The sequence below is a fragment of the Fundulus heteroclitus genome, unplaced genomic scaffold, assembly GCF_011125445.2.
Source record: "Fundulus heteroclitus isolate FHET01 unplaced genomic scaffold, MU-UCD_Fhet_4.1 scaffold_726, whole genome shotgun sequence".
Taxonomy (NCBI): Eukaryota; Metazoa; Chordata; class Actinopteri; order Cyprinodontiformes; family Fundulidae; genus Fundulus; species Fundulus heteroclitus.
Window position 1 is genome coordinate 963 of NW_023397171.1, and position 19740 is coordinate 20702.

The 19740-nt window shown below is 40.2% G+C and overlaps 2 protein-coding genes across 3 annotated transcripts; both read right to left on the reverse strand.

Annotated features, from left to right (window-relative positions):
- Positions 1-368: 368 nt before the first annotated feature.
- LOC105924380 (sialic acid-binding Ig-like lectin 6) lies at positions 369-3209 on the reverse strand (the record flags this gene model as incomplete). The annotated part of the gene is given in 6 exon segments (XM_036134048.1): positions 369-453; positions 1260-1526; positions 1603-1902; positions 2146-2529; positions 2671-2736; positions 3007-3209. Coding segments are annotated over 6 exon segments (1127 nt in total), but the record flags the coding sequence as incomplete, so codon positions are not given.
- A 6946-nt stretch (positions 3210-10155) lies between these two features.
- On the reverse strand, positions 10156-19696 carry fen1 (flap structure-specific endonuclease 1). 2 transcript variants are annotated; one of them, XM_012856285.3, is made up of 12 exons: positions 19559-19696; positions 19068-19162; positions 18771-18873; positions 18534-18636; positions 16570-16633; positions 16344-16453; positions 15115-15251; positions 14853-14919; positions 14641-14772; positions 12035-12186; positions 10496-10610; positions 10156-10299 (listed from the first exon to the last, which is right to left on the reverse strand). In XM_012856285.3, exons 2-12 carry the CDS (start codon positions 19147-19149, stop codon positions 10222-10224), a joined length of 1143 nt encoding a protein of 380 aa, XP_012711739.1. In that variant the 5' UTR covers positions 19150-19162; positions 19559-19696; the 3' UTR covers positions 10156-10221. The 2 variants fall into 2 exon arrangements, with proteins under 2 accessions (XP_012711739.1, XP_035989940.1); XM_036134047.1 differs by lacking the exon at positions 19559-19696 and adding an exon at positions 19289-19519.
- Positions 19697-19740: the final 44 nt, after the last annotated feature.

Consider the following 19740-nt stretch of genomic DNA (forward strand, 5'->3'; position numbering starts at 1 on the left):
AAATCGATCTGAGCATCTGTGGCAAAGTTTTAAAAAATTGTCACAGACGCTCTCCATCCAGCCTGAGCTGGTTTCCAGAAGAAAAGGCACAAGCACCAGTCTCCAGATGTGCAACGCTGGTAGAAACATTCCTCAAAAAAACTCCAAATGTGACTGCAGCAAAAGATAGTGCCACTGAAGCGCAATAAATTTATGCTATCTTAAGTTGGGCTATGAAATAAAACACCAATAAATCAAATAGAGGTTTATGAAAAAAACTGATTAAAATATGAGGAAATTGAAAATGAATATGAATAGCTTAAAAAGGCATCATAGCTGCAGTGAAAACCGATCTGCACATTAAATGAGAGACACGGAGCAGAGCTTACCAAAGGATGAAGACCACACAGATCACAACGCTGATCCCTAGAAACCCCCCAACAACAGCTCCCCATAATGTCACTGCATCCATTCCTGGAACAACAACAAGAGCAATACAAGTTAAGTCAAATAAGACTGCATTTCTAAAAAAAAAAAAAAAAAAACTAAAAAAAAGAAATACATTTTACTAAAGAGCCTTTCAAATTGTCAATAAGTCAATTGTGTCCACATTATTTATGTCATAAATCAATTTTCATACATTTTTTGCTCTTCTTCTTTTCTTTTCCATTATGTTTTGGTTTGCCCTTTAATTTCATGTGTAAGTAATAAATCAACTGCACGCTTTTGCCTTTTTTTTTCAAACCAAACTTCATGATATAGTTTGACCTTGTTCATTTATTAAAACACTTAAACTAAAACCAACATTTCCATGAGTACAGCTTTCCATTGTTTTTCTGAACCATTAATACAAATTTGTAAAGGAATTTTGAATACTCTTGTGAGCCCTTGTGACTTCTAAGTCATAGATTCTGCCATGCTAAAAAAAACTGATAAATAAATAAAATCACTACAGTGAAAAGTTAAATGGCTAAGGCTTGGGATGTTGGGGATTCGGTGCCAGTGAATGTTTGCCTTTAACACCAATGAAAATCACTGATGAATTTTGATTACCCAGATTTTATTTTTAGCCACAGAAATACCATCCTGCCTTAGTGGCATTAAAACAGTAAACATGCCTCGTAGACAATTTCATGCCTCCATTGTTGCTGTTCTTAACCAGGGGGAGCAAATCTGATGAACTAATGAAACCTGTCTTTCATCAAGACTTTAAAGCTAAATTCAGCTTTACGCCTGTTTGTTTCCATAACCTTAACACTAGCAGTTTCTGTATGTATTACCTTGACTTTTTAAATGACTCCATGTGGATTTCTCACTACCAAGAAGATTTGTTGCCACACAGTAATGACTTTCAATATCTGCCAGGTTGGTCATCTGTAGACTGTAAACCTGCCCCACAGATACATTAATGGCTCCATGTTTGCTGTTCTTGAACCAGGTGAAGCTGGCAGGAGGCTTGGCTCTGCTGGAGCAGTTCAGCTCCACCCAGCTACCTGCTGACACCAAACCTGATGGACTGATAGATGCTGAGGTGTCTCTAGGAGCATCTGATGAAAATGGGACACACATTAACTTTACTGATCAGAAACAGCTGAACCATGACGTGCTGACAGGATCACTTACATGAAACACTGAGAGTCACTTCTGTCTCTGCTGTCTTGTTTCCTCCATTCACAGGATATGTGGCAGAACATCTGATGTTGTATCCATCATGTGTGTCTGACAGAGTGATGGTCTCCTGGGTTTTAGTTGTAAAGGTACCCTCTGTGTTTTTCTCTGTTTGTCTGTGAGAGTCTTGTTGGAGATTCCAGGTGAGTTCAGGAGGTGAGTGTGGACAGGGAGTCAAAGCTGAGCAGCTGATAGTGACAGACTGATGCTCCTTCAGATCAGCAGGGATGTTAATGCTGGGACGCCAAGGAGAATCTAGAAAATAACACCAGACATGTTGAAGAAAACACTCTGAAACCATTTAGCGAATGCGATCTCCGCTATCCCTTTTCAAGAAGGATTCCCTCTTATTTCTCACCTTCGCTGCAAATAAGCCACTTAACCTATATGTTCAGAAACTTACAAAAGCACTTGTGTGTACACAAAATGTAAAATAAGAAACTTGCTCAATGTAGAATTTGCAGTTAATTAGTATTACAAAATAACAAGATTGCTCACCTGTAACTGTAACTTGAAGTGCACTGCAGGAAGCTGTTGCCTTGAACTGTCCATTCTCAATTCTGAAGAAGTACTTTTCTGTGTGTTGTGTAGTTAAATTGTCAAACAGGGTTGTGCAGTTTTTCATCTTCAGGTTTCCCGTAATTTCCAGCGAATACTTTTTTATCGATCCACTGCTGTTGAAAATCACATTTTCTGTGTTCTGTTCAAACCGAGAATCCTTTTTGATCCATATCCCAAAGATATTTTGTTTAAAATCAAGCTTTTTTGATTGATTGAATGTGCATGGGATTTGGAGACATGATCCCCCCAAAGCTTCCAGCTTTCTTGGTGTGGTAATGAACAGGGAAGGATTCTTAGAACAAGGAGCCTCCTCCAAGGCACCTGAAAATGCATGGTCACGGTTTGCAAAATGCAAAGTTGGATTAGATCAAATAAAACTATTTAGATACATATTGAGACCACCTCATATTTGTTTTCATTTATATTTCACATAATAAATATATATTTGAATAAAAAGTTCACCTGAGACAAATCCGAACGTCAGTAAGAAGCTGATTGTCGCCATAATGTAACAAATCCAGGAGCTCTCTGTTTCACAAACAAACAAAAAAAGACTGACTGAAATTAACAATATGCTCTAGCGTCCCCCCTCTTCATATCCACAAACACTCAGTTTGAGCAAAACTTTATGTATTATAGTACAAGGGTAAAACTGAGAGATCATGGTTCGAGCTAATTTTGGCAGCTGAAGTAAAACTAAATCATCAGCAGATAGAGCAATCTCAGCGAAAGATCACAGCGCACACAACACTTGCATTTCATTAGTTCATTTAAAGAAGTGGTCAAAGTTTTCCTTACCAGACCAGCACACAAGAAGGCCCATCTTTTTACAGTAGATTGTTTCCAGTGTTAACCGCACATTAAATAACTTTGTTTCTCAGTTCTTGAAGTTGGCCAGAAAAAGTAAAGAAAGGGGAAAAAAAAATGAGGAAGCCCGTTTAAGGAAAGGCCGTTTCAAATGCTTGCAAAGCAGGAAGATGTCACATGACGGACTTGGTAAAGTGTCCTTTTAACTTCATATCCTTTCTGAAAGAACATCTGATGTTTCACATCAGAGTCACTGCCGCTCTCTCAGGCTTTTTTAAGCATCTGACTCATTATATCAATATATTTAGTTTAGATACATTATGTCACACCAATACTTAGCGCCTAAAATATTATTCACTTACAGCGGCTGACAAAAGCATTTATACCTCTTGGACCTTTTCACTTTTTACCACATTACAAATACAAACTTTGACATATTTTGTAGGGATTTTATGTGATAGACCAACACAAAATGATGCATAATTTTGAATATTTTCTCAGAATGTTTTGCAAATAAACTCTAGATCAGTGTGCCACATATAGCAAAACTACATTTTGCGGTTATTACACAACAAGTCTTCTGGGGTTTGTCTCGACAAGGTGAGACTATCACTGGGAATTCATCAGTTTTCAGGTCTCACCACAATTCTCAATTTTGATTTAGACTTTGACTGGGCCATTCTAACTATCTTATGTCCTTTGATCTAATCACCAAGTGAGTTTGAACTTCACTAGTCGCCTTCACTCCCTCTGTCTGCACGTGATGCCTAGTCAGTTTACGTTCAGCTGCATGGATTCTTCAGTCATCTGGCTTGTCTGTTTCATTTAGTTTGGTTTAATTTTCACATTTATGGGGCAGGTGGAATGAGACTGAGACAGAAGAAGTTAGGTGCATCAGTCCAACTAGCCTGTCTGGAGCGCTGTTATAGATCAGTTCCCTCACAATCTGCCACAGACAGATTTTCTCTATTTACACCAACAACTGCACTGTTATTGGGGCAGTACTCTAGATTAAATTCAGTAGAGATCTGTCCTGCAACAAGCAGAACTGGGAGGGAGGCTTTGTTCAGCTACTTGAGCTAGTTTTAAAATGTCATGATGACATCTTCACGGTTGTGTAAATTAACAACGGAAGCCAAAGTGCTTTGCTAGATATAAAAGATAAAACTGAGTCGATCTTCTTCACCGATTTAAACTTCTGGGTTAGTTCTTAAAATCATCATACGTTTTCCGCCCTCTGGCATTTTTTACGTTTTTTTTTTCTTCTTTTTTGCCTCACAACATATATTTATGATACTTTGAAAGATTGCATCATTTTATTTACAGAACCAGCTGACAAAATTGGTGTGTTTTTTAATTGTGAAGCAAAAAAAGTAGATAACTTTGTGACAGTTCCAGCTGAAAGTTTGGATCAGTCTCTATGAGCTCGCCACATCTGGCCTCTGGGCTTTTTGACCATTCCTCAAGGCTAAACTCTTCCAGCTCTTTTGTGTTGAATGCTTTTGCCTTTGAAAAGCAATTTTCACATCTTAGCCACAGATTCTCAATTGTATGGAGATCTGGATTTTGACTTTGCCATTCCAACACATCTAAATGTTTCCCTTTAAACCACCTGAGTGTTTCTTTAGCAGTAGTCTTTAGAGGGCTGTTTCACAAAACCAAGATAGTGGATTAAACCGGGATTTTCCTAATATTCTGGCTGGATTGGACTCGGTTTCACAAAAGCAGGGGCACATACATTACAAAGGGTGGTTTATTCTGTGCAGCTAGCCTGCTCCAGACCAGGCTAAAAACCAGGTTTATATAATCCTGCTGCCTTCGCAAAGCACTGCCTCCCCCTGCATTTGCATGGAGGCACCTATTACTATGCACCTCAAAAGATTTTCGGAAATGAATGCGGCCCAAACCGTAGCGTGCACCCCAACAATATAGGTATCAAAACGTCTGACTTGGTCGGGAATGGTGTGCTATTACTTTTATTGGGGTTTCAGGTTACCCTGGCAACGCAATTAGCGAAAAACCACTTCCATAGGAAATGAATAACGTCAGGTACAGAAAAAGCCTCAAAAAAGCTTCCAAAATACCATTTTCAACGCTGTACTGTATCGTCATGCTTTCACCTACGAACACTGTTTAACTTTCAGTTTGTAGATATATCTTTGAACAACTCAGAAGTGAAAACGGGATGTGGATATCTTTTATCGTCTCTTCACAGTTACTCCTCAAAGCTCATGTCCAAAAAATCAGCGGAATCCTCATTTATAATGAAAGTCGATGACGGAATTCTCCAACCACCAGAGTGGCCCACTCTGGTGTTTTCAAAGATTTCACAACTCTGAACAACTTCAGCCTACTCGCTCAATTTACACTCTGCGTAGACAAATTATACATCAAAACATAGGTATTTTTGTCTGGATCCACAAAATGTAACCCTCATTGGTGTAGGATTTATAGATGTTTCGCAAATCACCTCAGAGCGAGACTAAGCCAAAACCTTCCCCATTCATTTCCTATGGAGGCGTTTTGAAAAAATGACACCTGAAAATCCCAAACAACGCATGTTTTCGCATCGTCGCTACTCCTAAACCGTTTGATGTAGAGGCATGAGACTTTCACACATGAATGTCCAGACCCTTCTGGCACTCACAAAAAAATGAATTTTGTGGATACCTGTTACGTTTTGCCGCAGGAACAATTTGTTTGGGAGTAGCGAATGTGCAAAATCCTGAAAACGCTTTGGACCTGCATACTTCCACATGATTCACTTTTTTACATCATCGCTGTGCCTACATCGATTTTTGTACAAACAAAAAAATAAGCACCGTAGTTTTTAAAAGCCTGCTGATACTCACGGTGAAAGAATTATTTTGATATCTTTTATACTTTTTCAGCTACAGCGATTTGTTCGGGACCCTTTTTATAGGATTTTTGCATTTTCATTAAAACTTCCCTTTATATCATAATTTTTTGCGCCTTTATCAAAATATTTCCAGCAAAAACCCATAGTTTGTCTTGTTCCCCTATCCGGTACGAAATAAACGCAGAAAAAGTATGTTTTTATCATTTACGGTTCATGAAATATCGAGTGTTGTTCGAGGCAAAGTATTCCATTCTATTCCAATTAGACAGAATCTGACCCAAACTGTCTGCATGCGTGCAGCAAAGGTGTGAGTGAGTTTCCATGACAACCGAGCTCTGCTGGCCAGAGGTTACTACAGGTCAGGGACATGTGACATTGACATTGAATGGCAACTTTCGACGCCCACTGCAGTGGCTCTGATGAATGTAGGAATCTGAAATTCGCACAGTCACTTCCTCTTAACATTTTAAAATTTTCCAGTGATTATCAGGCATGTGTCACTTTTCTGATACTTTTTGGATTTCACATGTTTTCCTATTGGGCCTCTGACTTCAACAGGACCTGGCAGGATGCCCAGACACAACCCCTCCGGCCTATACAGCACCACCCACCTGTGGGAAATGGCATTACACACCATTTAGGTCAAATGTTGAGTTCTGGGCCCAGATTTGGTGAGGCTGAGTTGCTAAAGGAGGCCGATCTGAGCCATGGCCTTTGGTGACCTTTGGTGACATTAAGTATTTGCACCCTTTTTGAGGCACTTTCCAGTACAGGATTTGGACCAAACTAACAGAGCATCATCACCCGGTGATGGAACACAACCATGTTAGCGGCTGACGGTTAGCATGTTGCTAACCGGAAGTAACTCTAGGAAGCTCCTACCAACTTCTGCTTCACAGAGTCTGTACTTCCTTTAGAGAGAAAGCTCCACAACAAAACTGGGCCATGTCGGATAAAACATGTCTATTTTATGAGGTGTCAAACATTCATTTTTGACCCCTTTTTGCCTCTGCTACATGCTGCAGAAATGTTTCAAAGACACTAAAATCACACATTCAACTCAGTCCCCCACTTGATAAAGATAATAATGAGTAACACAGGGCTGCAGCGGTCAGTGAGTCTCCATGACAACGCTGCTACCAAGAGGTTCCTAGGAGGTCAGGGACACGCTCTATTGACTTAACATGGCACTTTTCGACGGCCGCTGCAGGGGCTGTGAAGACCGTAGGAACCTGAAATTTGCAGTGTTACTTCCTGTCACTATTTTTGACGGTACGGTACGCACCACGAGGCAGGTGCTTTCTTAAAATTCTTCAGAGATCTTCTAGTTGAAGACTGCTGTTGTTCTATGTTTGAGAGAAATGCCTTTAATAGACCATTGCATGTTGAGGGAATTAGAGAAAATGCTAATAAAGAAGCAATGGTGTTGTCAATAAGGACTGGCGTTCCACCATTTATCATTCTGCGACTCTAGAGGGCGCTGTTTTGCTCACTCCTCCGTGTCACATGGTCAATACGTGAGAGTTGAGAGCTCTGGGAATATTATCCTGAAGTCACTATGGCCTGACGCCAACTCGGACTGGAGACACAAGGACACACACACAGCGCACACTTCAGCTCCTCGGCTCTGCTGACTGCCAAGGCCAATGCTCTGGTGTTACTGTGCAGATAATGAATATCTGGGATATGACGGTCTGTTGTTATCTCACAGTACAGCTGTGGGGTATTTAGGGGAGCCGGGGAGGAAGAGCGACAGAAACAGGGCAGAAACAGGTGAACAGGCTGGCGGCCGGACCGAGGGGTGCGATTACTTTCCATCTATGTGATCTCTGCTGTGTTTCTCAATAAAAGTGCAGGAACTTTATCACTCCACCATTTCCTTATTCAATAACTCTAGAAAGTCAGTTATTGTTTAGGATTCCTTTTACACAGCAAGATTTAAGACCTCAGGAAAACAACTACAAACATTTTTGATGAAATGTGTAAAATTTGTATACAGTCCTGCAAATGGAGCACTGAGATGCCATAATCTGCCCCCATTGCTAAGTGATAAAATGATTGTGACGAGTGCCCTGCCTTTGGAGTCGAGATAAGAGGCGCTGATATTATTAAATTGCTTGCACTTGTATAGCGCTTTTAACTAGTCTTGACGACCTCCAAAGCACTTTACACTACAGTTCAGTCATTCACCCATTCACACACACATTCACACCCTAACGGTGGTGAGCTATGTAAGTAGCTACAGCTGCCCTGGGGCAGACTGACAGAGGCGAGGCTGCCATGCACCGGCGCCACCGGGCCCTCTGACCACCGCCAGCAGGCAATGCGGGTGAAGTGTCTTGCCCAAGGACACAACGACAGAGACAGTCAGTGCGGGGGATCGAACCGGCAACCCGCCAATTGCAAGACGAACTCCCTAAAGGTTGCCCTGGAGTTAAGAATGAACTCTGTATCTGCAAAGTTGTTAAAATCGCTGCCATATCACTACTGGCTGCATCCCTGGAGCCAACCAGACCTCTGCTTAGCTAAAACTTTATAAAATGTCAGAGTTTCACGTTTTACTTCCCCTTCAAGGGATGAATCTTTTTTAGGAGACAGGCTTTGCAAAACATTTCACCTTATCAGATTTAACTTTTTTTTTCCTGGAGGAATCAGCGAAACAGCGCCCCCTAGTGTCACACAATGTGATAGGTTCTGGAAACTGGTGTAACGCTAGACTTTATCCTTTTGATTTTTTTAGCCAATTCTCCAATCTCCTCATCAACGTGCAATGGTCTGTTAAAGGCCTTTTTGTCAAACTTAGAACAGCAGCCTCAAAAACACATCCTCAATGCCCACATGGATAAAGTTAACAATGGTAAAGGCTGCCATCATAATGTTAAATAATAATAGTACTTGACTGAATACCAATATTTGTCGGTGGTATTTTAATGTAGCCTGATTAAAAAGAGCTCTGCAGCTCCTCCAGTGTTACCTTTAGTCTCTGTGCTGTCTCTCTGATTAACACCCTCCTTTCTTGTCCTTAGATTGTAAGAGCGGCCCTTTCTTCGCAGGTTTATTGTGGCACCATGTGCTTTCCGTTTGATGATGGAGCTCCCATGGATCTTCAAAGATTTGGATATCTTTTATAGCCCCACGCTGATTTGTACTTGTTATCAACTTTGTCCCTGACTTGTTTGGAGAACTCCTTGGTCTTCATGGCATGATGCAGCCTCTGGAACCTTTCAGAAAAGTGGTTTATACTGACAGATTGTGTGACACTTAGATTGCACACAGGGGTACTTTTTTCACTAATTATATATATGTATATATATTTTTTTTAAGGTAATTGTTTGCACCAGAACTTTTTAGAGGCTTCTTAGCAAAGAGACTGAATACATATAAACACATAAATGATTGCTTTTTCAAATTGTCACTTCATCAACCTATTACCATTTTGTGCAGATTCATCATTAATAAAATATTAAAAACATTGAAATTACAGGTTGGATCGTAAAAAAAACAGGTAAAAAGCCAAAGCGGAGAATACACTTTCAAAGCACTGTATAGATCAGGGGTCACCAACCCTTTAACCAAGCTACTTCATTAGTGTTGTCATACGAAGGCCTTTGAACTAGAAGGGTGAAAGTTCACCTTAACTTTATGCAATTACATTTGTCATGTATTATTATAGTCATTTTTAAATCTCTATAAATGCAAGTGGTATTAGACAAGAGGAGTATTGGAATAAAATAAAGTTTTGGTGGTGGATTGATTTTTTTTTTTTTTTTTACACAGGCTCATAGGCACCACGTGTGGTCCTCGAGGTCTACTTGGTACCCATGGGCACTATGTTGGTGACCTCTGGTATAGATGGCAAATGTTGGCTGGATGGTATTTTATAGAACAATGCTTTAACACAGCTCGTAAAATAATACAGATACTAAAATAAGTCATCACTCTTTGTAGAGAAGGGTTTTGAACAACGCTACATCCATACCAAAGAATACAAGGATGAATGCCCTCCAGATGAAACACTGTCAACTATATTAACTTTCATTAACTTAGGTTTTTAGGGTATAGTGAACTCCAATTGATTCAACAAACATAACTTTAAATACATTTAAATAAATCAGAACTCAGGAGATTTTCACTACAAAATAATTTTATTTCCAACACATTAAAACAGTTTAGCTCCTTAAAACACAGCTAGCTTGGATTGTGGTAATGAGCAACAAAGTTGTCTAAATGAGAAAAGAAAATTCATTTAACAAAAACCTCTTTGTGCAGCACTTTCCTCCTGGTTATAATTCTCATTTAATACGTTGCATCTATGATGGTAACATCAACGGTGATCTGTGTCGAATCTATTTTCCCTTCTTGAATTTGCCCGGAGTCGCTCCAGTTTTCTGCTTTTTCTTTGCAGGTCCTTTGGTCTCCGGTTCCTAGGAATACAGAAATAAAAGAGGACATTAGAAACTATGGCAACTACATCTCATTTACTGATATGTGACTGAATTTCTAAAAGGAAAATTTAGACATGAGGAACCACAAATAACCTTCATATAAGAACCACATTCAAAATAACCGCTTGGTTGTTCAGGGAGCAGTCAGTGGGCCCTGCCGCTTTTGTAGGCATACCTTCCTTTTGGAGGACAGGGAACCAGTGACAGAGAAGAAAGAGTCCAGTCTTCCCTGCGTGCTGCCCTGTCTGCTCTTCAAAATCTTCTTACAGCCGTTACGGATCCTGTCCTCACTGCAAACACACAAAACTCCCTCATCACTTAAACTAAATACATGCAGATAGTCAGATATGTTTCTATGACTTGAGACAATTAAAATCATTTTAATGGTTTAAGGGGTAGTTGGACAATTGGGTGTAAAAGATGGCCTAAAGTTAATGTGACTGTTTTAACTTACCATATTTTTCGGACTTTAAAATCACACTTTTTTCATAGTTTCGCCGATCCTGTGACTTATATTCAGGTGCGACTTATATATCAAATTTAAATGGTAATTCCACATGAACCAAGGAGTAAACATTACTACCTACAGCCACAACAGGGCTCGCTAGGCTTGAGAAAACTATCCTGCTCCTGTACCACCTAAAATAGGGTGACCAGAAGCCCCTGATTTCCAGGGACTGTCCCCGTTTTTGATGACCTGTCCCCGACAAAAGCTGTCCCCGATTTCAGTGTCTCATGATGGAGTAAAAAAGTTTAGCTCAACAAGAAGGATTTCCCCGGTCCTGCACTGTCCCGATGTAGCAGAAGAGCAGAGCTGAACGCGCCTTACCCGTCCCATCGGCGCTGCAGATCATGCAAAATAAACCAACCCCCAGATGGAGATGGCTGCTGGAAGGACCCAGACCGAGACAGAACCCTGTTACTGGGCTGCCTGTGAAGCTAATAACAGCTAGCACTAGCTTACAGGTCTGTTGTCTGGAAGGTTTACAACTTCACTGATGAACGTGAGCTTTATGTTGTTCTGAAACATCCGTGTCGTACAGTTAGCTTGGCACGTAGCACCGCTACGCTCACGGTCTAAATTAGCCGTCATTTTGACCACCTTTAGTGTAATGGCCCGTTACGCTGTAATGAGCTGGATAAAACTTTGCTGGTTGGAGTTGCTAATTTACCCCATTCATCCTCCCAGGTATGTTCCATGTTAATCCCCCGTTCAGGATTTACAAGCTTCTGCGTTACATTAACGCACACTTTACTGAGTGTATATTGCTTCTGTATATATATCCTTTTTACTTTTTATTTTACTGTATTCTTATTTTTTGTCTGCACCTTCAACACTAATTCAAATTCCTTGTAAGTGCAAACCTACTTGGCGATTAAACTTGATTCTTATTCAGCTGGCTGTGGATGCTGCTCTGTAATCTAATAGGTTGGTTTACCAGATTAAATGCCAGTTTTTAGTCTTTGATTGTGTGAAATAAAAGTCTAAATAAATGCGTATAGACCGTCGCAACCTACACATGTTTCTTTTCCTCTTTATGACGCATTTTTTTGGCCGATGCAACTTATATAACGGAGCGACTTATAGTCCAAAAAAATACAGTAACTAATTTACTCAATGAGGCAAAAGTCACAACACTGCATTTACAAGGCCAACAGCAGAGCCTAGTGGATTAAAGATGCAAAAACAGCCCTGCAAGAGCCAATAGCTCACCTGAACTGTTTCTCACTGCACATGAACTGGATCAAAGCCTCCTCATCGGGCTCCCTCCACTTCAGGTCCACTGTGGAGCAGTCCACCACCTCTGGCTTCAAAAATAAATTTCTGGCTTCCTTATACAACCAGTCCTCTGGGGCGGGATGCTTCTGCAAGAAGGTGAACAGGACACAAAATCACATCACCTGCCTGGTTTGACTGCACAGACTGCAGTGAATTTATTCACTACCTGGTACAAAACAAAGAAATTACTTTTTCAAATGTTTAATTTTCAAAAGTCCACTGATTCAACTGGCAATGTTTTGTGGTTGAGAAAAAAAATTATATGCAGCAACATATCTACAAGAAGGCATTTCGAACAGCAAAATATCCCAGTAACAAAATTTAAATACTAAAAAATTCCAGTGTTGACAAATAGCTTCTCTAAGGTTTGAGAAAAGTATTTTTTCTCCCCAAAGTCTTGATAATTCAATTAGAATAATACTCTTTACCTATGCTGGTACGCTTAACCTAGTGAGTGTCAGTACAGATTTAGAACCAAAAGGTCCACCTCAGTGGTAGTAATTCAGCAAACGTGATCAATAGTAGGAACTTTACATCTGGGACTGTTTCTTGCTGCGAAAAAGATGTTGCCAGCATAGGGGATGGCCTACTGCTGAAACCGTAAGACAGATTCGGTATCAAGGGAAGAACACAGCCACATCATCGCAACACCAAGCTGTCAGTACATGTAGATTTAAAAAATTATGACTAATCCGTGGAAGATCAGCTGTGGGATACCACAAGGTTCTGTCCTGGGTCCTAAACATTTTCCATAATCAATAAAAGGTTTATGTGGTGTATCAAAGCATTTAAAATATGCTGATGACCTTTTCGTTTCTGTGTCCAGTAAAGTTATTTGCGTATGTATCAAGAGGAGCACTATATCGAAAGCAGTAATGCTCCACTAGTGAAAGTAAATCTGTTGGGCTCTCTTTGGCATTAAGACGGTAATTCTTAATGCTAAACTGCCAGACAGGACACAGTAAAGAAAAGGAATGCTATGATTTAAAAGACCTTAAAAAGGGGATATATTGTGCTTTTAAATCCTCCTTTTAAATTCTTTTTGCATTGAAATCTATATAAAGTGGAACTGCAATGCTTTGGTCTGAATTCCTTATTCATTTACACCCACATTCACCCTTTTTTACCCCTGTTCAGAGATGTGTCTGGGAGCAACTATATTTGGTACTGTCTCTTTAAATCTAAAGGAGCCACTTTACACTCCCCTCCAGGTCACAGAGACTCAATCCAAATACCCTTATATAGAGCTTCTAGCTCCTGCTCCTTGACCTTTCATGGGGCCAACAGTAAGAACTCTATCGTATGGAGGAAAGGAGCGTCGGACTGCTGTGCTGAATTCGGAAAGCCTTTAACTCCGACATTACGTGACGGAAACGCACGTGGACGATGCGAGTCAAATCCAGGCCCACAGCCTTCAGAAAATTAACTACACATTTGATTACATCTCTCCGGACATTTTCGTTGATTTCCGTGAGGAGGTGTGCTGATACGTCATGTCACGCAAAGAATTGTGGGATACCTAAGGGGTTTTTAGTGCCTGTAAGGGACGCTGTGGGGTTCCTTGGAAAAACTAGCTGTGGGAGGGAGCGTACAGGCTCCTTTTCCTACCTCCTTCCTTACTGACTGCACTATTTGGACTGCACTAATCATGCTTTAGCTGTCGACTCCTTGTTATTATTAAGGGTATTCGGGTTGAGCCAGAGCACTCCACTTCACACCGTTCGGCAATTTTTGCAGTATGCTGGGGGACCAAATGTGTGGGTTAATACACCTAACAACCGAACATTTGACTTGTTCACCTGTAGCTTCGGCATCTTTGAGCTTGGAATACAAAATCATGGCAAAAAATACAACTGGCAGATTTGAGAAATCGGTAAGCTGGAGGTCCATGACCTTGTTTAGCAGTTCTGCAGCAAACACTGCGATCTGATCTTTAAAAAACGTAACAGAGGACAGAGGAAAATTAGTGGCTTGAAAATATGACCCAAACAGATTGTGTAGATTAAGAAACCTACACAACTGCTGGAGAGACTACATTCAACTTTTCTGCACTCCTCAAGACTCCAAGTACACAACAAAATGTATTTAAGGACTAATAAAAAAGTGGATTTTGCATTATATACTTCATTTAATACTGCTCTGATAATATAAACATGTCCAATATCTCATTCCAATCTGTATTCAGATGGAGTTTGGAAACTAAAGAAGCAAGAAATGAACTTAGGGAAAATGTTTTTTTTTTTAGTAAAAGGTCAAGATAAGAGTGGAATTTGTTGAGGAATTAAGACAATGTATACGTCTGTAAAATGTACTAAAAATAATAGGTGGAAAACACATGTAAAGGTGAAGTGTTATTTTCATAATCTGTGTCTCAATTGAATATAAATCTTCAAATAACGTATCCTTGTTGGGTTGATTGAGTTGTAATAATCCTACACTTCTGCTTCCACTTCTTGGTCTGTATTTATTGGATTTTCTACATCTGTTCTACAAATAACAAGAAAGTGGATACTTTCTTAGGGGAGAACATTTTAACTTACAGTTGTGTCAATGTTCTCTAGGATCTCCTCGATGGTACCGTGCTGTCGGATCAGGTCGATGGCTCTCTTGGGGCCGATTCCCTTGATGGTGCCACAGTAGTCACAACCCAGCAGAATACAAAGGTCTATGAACTAGAAGAAGTAAAGACTGAAAGATTAATCCCTTGCTGCAGAGAGAAGTTTGCATCACGGGAGGAAAGATGTCAACCTACCTGTTCACTGGTCAGACCGATGTCCTCCAGGATGCGATTAAAGTGGAATTCTTGAACAGGAAGCTTCCTGAAGCAAAAAGGAAATTTGGTTTTTGTGACACATATCAGAGTTTGAAATAAATAAATATGGATACTGCTTATCTAATATAAAACAAGTACAAAAGGAAAATTATCTTTTCTTTTTATAAAACGATTAATCAAAGTATGTAAAAGTAAATATCTTTTTTCAGCACAGCCTAAATGAAGACACAAAGCTGTATACTTGGCTTCGCTGGCGGTGAGATGTCTGAGCAGGACATTTGTCCCAAAGGTGAGCCCGTCCATATCCTCCGTCGCTGTAGCATAGACCTTCCCTTCTTTAACCAGAGCAGCACAGCTGGCCTCAGCCTCACACGGGGCCTGAAACAAAGTACCATGCCACACAATCATTTACTCACATCTCTCCTGTAGCAACTGACCTCTTTTACATATTCAAATCCATTTCCAAATGTGCTGATATAAAAAGGGGACACATCGTTCTTTTTAAAGCCTTTCTTTTCACATTTAAATCTAAATTTAAAGTTGTAGAAAGTGGAACTGCATTGCTTTGGTCTGAATTGCTCGTTATTGTTGCCCCACAGGCCCGTCTTTGACCCCGGTTCTGAGAGCAACTCGTTCCACTCCGACCCGTTCGGCCATTTTTGCAGTATGCAGGGTGAGGGTGCCCTGAAACCATCCATCCATTTTCTAACATGCTTATCCCTGCTGGAGTTGTGAGGGGTGCTGGTGCCAATCTCCAGCTGTCAATGGATGAGAGGTGGGGTTCACCTTGGACAGGTCGCTAGTCTGTCACAGGGCAACACAGAGACAAAACAGGACAAACAACCATTCACGCACACCTAAGGAGAAATTAGAGAGGCCAATTAACCTAACATTCATGTTTTTGGACTGTGGGAGGAAGCCGGAGTACCCAGAGAGAACCTACACATGCACAGGGAGAACATGCAAACTCGATGCAGAAAGACCCAGGGTCGGACTCGAACCCAGAACCTTCTTGCTGCAAGGCAACAAGACGACACTGGGCAGCCCGACCCAACAACCAAACATCTTCAATTATCCACTTTTAGCTTTTGCCAACTTGAGCTTGGACAACAAAATGGTTGCAAAAGAAAAATCTATAAAATCAGATGGCTGGAAAACTATGACCTTGTTTAGCAGTACTTTAGCAAATACTGCAATGTAATTGTTTAACAAACGTAATAAAGAACAGAGAAAACTAAACAGCTTGAAAAATATGACCCAGGCAGAATATAAAGCTCCTGGACAGACTACATTCAGCTTTTCTGAACTCCCAGACTATCAGTACACAACAAAATATATTTAAGGACTAAAAAGGTGGATTTTACATTTCAATAGAAATTATTATCTTTTTTTACTATGAACATTTCAAACATAAACATAATGGACAGATTCCTAAAGTAAGGTGAGAAGTAAAGCAGCTTTCAACGTTACCTCAATATAAGGCACTCCCATCAAGGTCAGCAGCTTCTTGCACTCGTCGTTATGGTGCTTGGTGACTTTAACAAGTCGCTTGGAGAATTTGTCAATATTCTCCTGCTCACCTGGTTAATGGAAAGAAATAATTTCTATCTCTATTACCCATAATCCTTTTATTTTTACCCTATTGGGAAACAGAAAAGATGCAGATGTCTGTCACCAACACAACAAATGATTTTACCCATTTCCTGAGCTTTAGCAAGCAGCTTCTCAGCCTCTGCTCTTCTCTCCCCTCTCTTCTCCAGCTACAAAACGAAAAACAATAAAGCAAAAAGAGATAGACGTTCTGCAAAGATTGTTTTTTTTTCTTTTTCTGACAGGAAAACCACCTTTCTTTACACCTGACCGTTACAGACATTAATCCAATCCAACTTTATTCATAAAGCACTGATTTATACAACACTTTAAACACACAGAGACCAAAGCCGTACAAAAAACACAAATAAAATACAACATTAAGGTTTTATAAATCCACGGTTTAATTTTCTGTAACATTTTGCCCTATTTTGTCATATATGCCGCTAGAAAATGCCAAATGTTTCTCATCTCAGCTGCACGAAGCATAGAATAACAGGGTGCTACCCCTCCCCACCACTGGTCAGCTGGCTGACAGACACCTACTACACGTTTGTCCCACAACAAAATAAATAAGAATTTGTCTCTTTCCAAAAAAATATTCCCCTTGATCCCCTTTATTAAGATAACTTTTTTATTTTTAAGTGAACTGCAATCTTTACGCAAGCCGATAGGTTGACTAGTTAACCCGTTTATACAAGCTTGTTATACTTTTGTTTCTCTTGGAGAAGCATAATGGCACAATAAGCACTTGGAAACTATGACTTCGTTTAGCAGGTGCTTGTACTGTTATTTGGCTTGAGTCCATCTAAAAGAATCAAAATGACAAATAAACGTTATAGACGATATTAACATACCTGTAACAATCAAGTGTTTATTATTAGAGCTGCAGTAAGGACAGCAGCTCCTATATTGTTTTCTATTAAAACAACCACGTCATGTTAAATATCGAAATAAAAGAAACAACAATCTTTTTCCGCTATTTACAACTGCGGCATTTTGTGAAAAATAGATATCCCACATTTCCTGAACTGCCTGAAGAAACAGCTCTGGATAAAATCATAGGTATAGACATCCATCAAAGGGGGGCGATTAAAAAGATTTATACCATACTGCTAGATCTACAATCTCCTTCTCTCTCTATTATTAAGTCGCATTGGGAGAAAGACCTTGCAATTACATTAACAGATGAGCTCTGGCAATCCATTCTTCACAGGGTTCACTCTTCTTCAATATGCGCTAGACATGGACTCCTTCAGTTCAAAGTCTTGCACCGGTTGCATTTCTCTAATGAAAAGCTAGCTAAGTTTTATCCAGGGACTGATCCCTTATGTAATCGATGCAGGTCAGAGGTCGGCTCCCTTATTCACGCTTTCTGGGCATGTTCAAAACTTCACACCTATTGGTTGTCTATATTCAATACATTCTCAGAAATATACAATGTTGCATTTGAACCTTCTGCTCTAACTGCAATTTTTGGAATCATACCCCCCAATAGTTTACTCTCCAAATATAATTCAAATGCAATAGCTTTTGCTACGTTGATTGCGAGACGCCTGATACTGTTGAGGTGGAAACAGAAGGCCCCACCCACACATGAACAGTGGCTCTCAGAGCTCATGAGGTTCTTACATTTAGAAAAGATGAGGTATACACTGGCAGGTTCAACTGCTAAATTTTTCAAAACTTGGCAGCCATTTTTACTATACATGGAAACATTTAAAATGAGTATTTTATCATAACTAAACTACTGTTATATTCTTTTAGTCAGCTATGAACAAATTTTTGTGTTTTTGTCCTTTATTATTTATCTATTTATTGTATTGTTTTTACTTTATTTTTTAATTTTTACTTTTTATTTTTTGGGTATGTGTGTTTTGTGTAAGGGTTATATATGTTAAGTAAGACAGCGCTGTATAAAACATGAATGCTGTAAAGAATATGCTGTGAAAATTGATAAATAAAGTTTAAAAAAAAAAAAAAAAAAAGAAACAACAATAGCTTTACTAATGGTCATCATACCATAGGAATCTCATAAAGGCCCGTGCCTTTTTTTTATTCCACACAAACCTCTGCTGACTTGAGCTGTGGAGGTTTCCCATCAAACACGTACACCGGCTTGATCCCGTTCTCCAACATGCGGATTGTGCGGTAAAACATTCCCATCAGGTGACTGGAGGGGGGGAAAAGGGGCAAGTCACACTTTATTTTCATGCATTGGGCCTAATTTACTGCCTTGAAATAACAGGAGCAACTATTGTATCCAAAGCAGACTGCAGTTATGGTCAGAAACCATCGATGCTGTACCTTGTAGTCTCTCCATCTTCGTTCTGCAGAACGTTCCCATCCTGCCGCACAGCGATCAGGAACTGGTAGATGCACATGGAGGCATCGATGGCAATCTTCCTGCCTACAGAAAAACATTACAACATTTAGCTCATGTCTCGTGCCTCTGAATAAAGAAAAAGTGTATTACGTCTGAGCTGAAACATTACAGAACCACATACTACAAAGACTAATGTAAACAACTGAATGGGGGGAAATCAGTGAAACTGTGTTCATTTGTTTCTAATGGCCTTACAAGTTTTTAATGCTTAGAATTACCGAAGTAGTTCTTGATGTCCTGCTCTTTGATGGCACCGGGGGCCTGGTCGGCAATCAGCTTGGCCAGTCCGTGAATTCCCATTGTGAGATGTTATCTGAGTAAAACAGAGGCATCAAAACAACGCAGTTACATATCAATTGCGCCTCATGACGGGGCAGCTAGCTTGGAGCGGAGCTGCTGGAAATGTGTGGAGACAAAGGGATGGAGTGGGTTTACATACATACACTCAGCACTGAGGGGCTAGAATAACAGGCTTTTTGTAACTGAGAAATAAATATATGTAGCGATTTAGCACACGCCAAGTTACTGCTGCTAATTACATTCAACTCGAAGTGTTACTTAGCTAACACGGTGCGCTAATTGTGCCTTTTAACAAGCGCGGTAAAGAAGCTTTTGTTAACTAGTGCGCTACAATAATAACCAGAGAGTGAGCATCTCTACGGACACTTCTAACGCTGTATTTCGGTGTAAATTGTTTACCCGCACTCACCTATTAGCCGCTCCGACGTTTCTAGCGCGAGAAACCAAGCGCGTTTCGCGGCAAATCAACCAGCAGGCATTAGCTGCCGAACCGTCGAGCGTCTCGGCGTCGCGACCAGTCGCAGGCGCGCGCATCGATGGCTCCGTGCGATTAATCAGGCCTGCGCTTTGACACGGAAGTAGAGCGGAGAC

What these genes read in the sequence shown, in the direction of transcription:
- fen1 (XM_012856285.3), bottom strand. Translation starts at nt 19,149, where the DNA reads ATGGGAATTCACGGACTGGCCAAGCTGATTGCCGACCAGGCCCCCGGT. An exon ending in GAAGATGGAGAGACTACAAG is followed by an intron (nt 18,637 to 18,770) that starts GTACAGCATCGA and finishes CCCCCCCTCCAG; the next exon opens with TCACCTGATGGGAATGTTTT. An exon ending in TCGGTCTGACCAGTGAACAG is followed by an intron (nt 14,773 to 14,852) that starts GTAGGTTGACAT and finishes TACTTCTTCTAG; the next exon opens with TTCATAGACCTTTGTATTCT.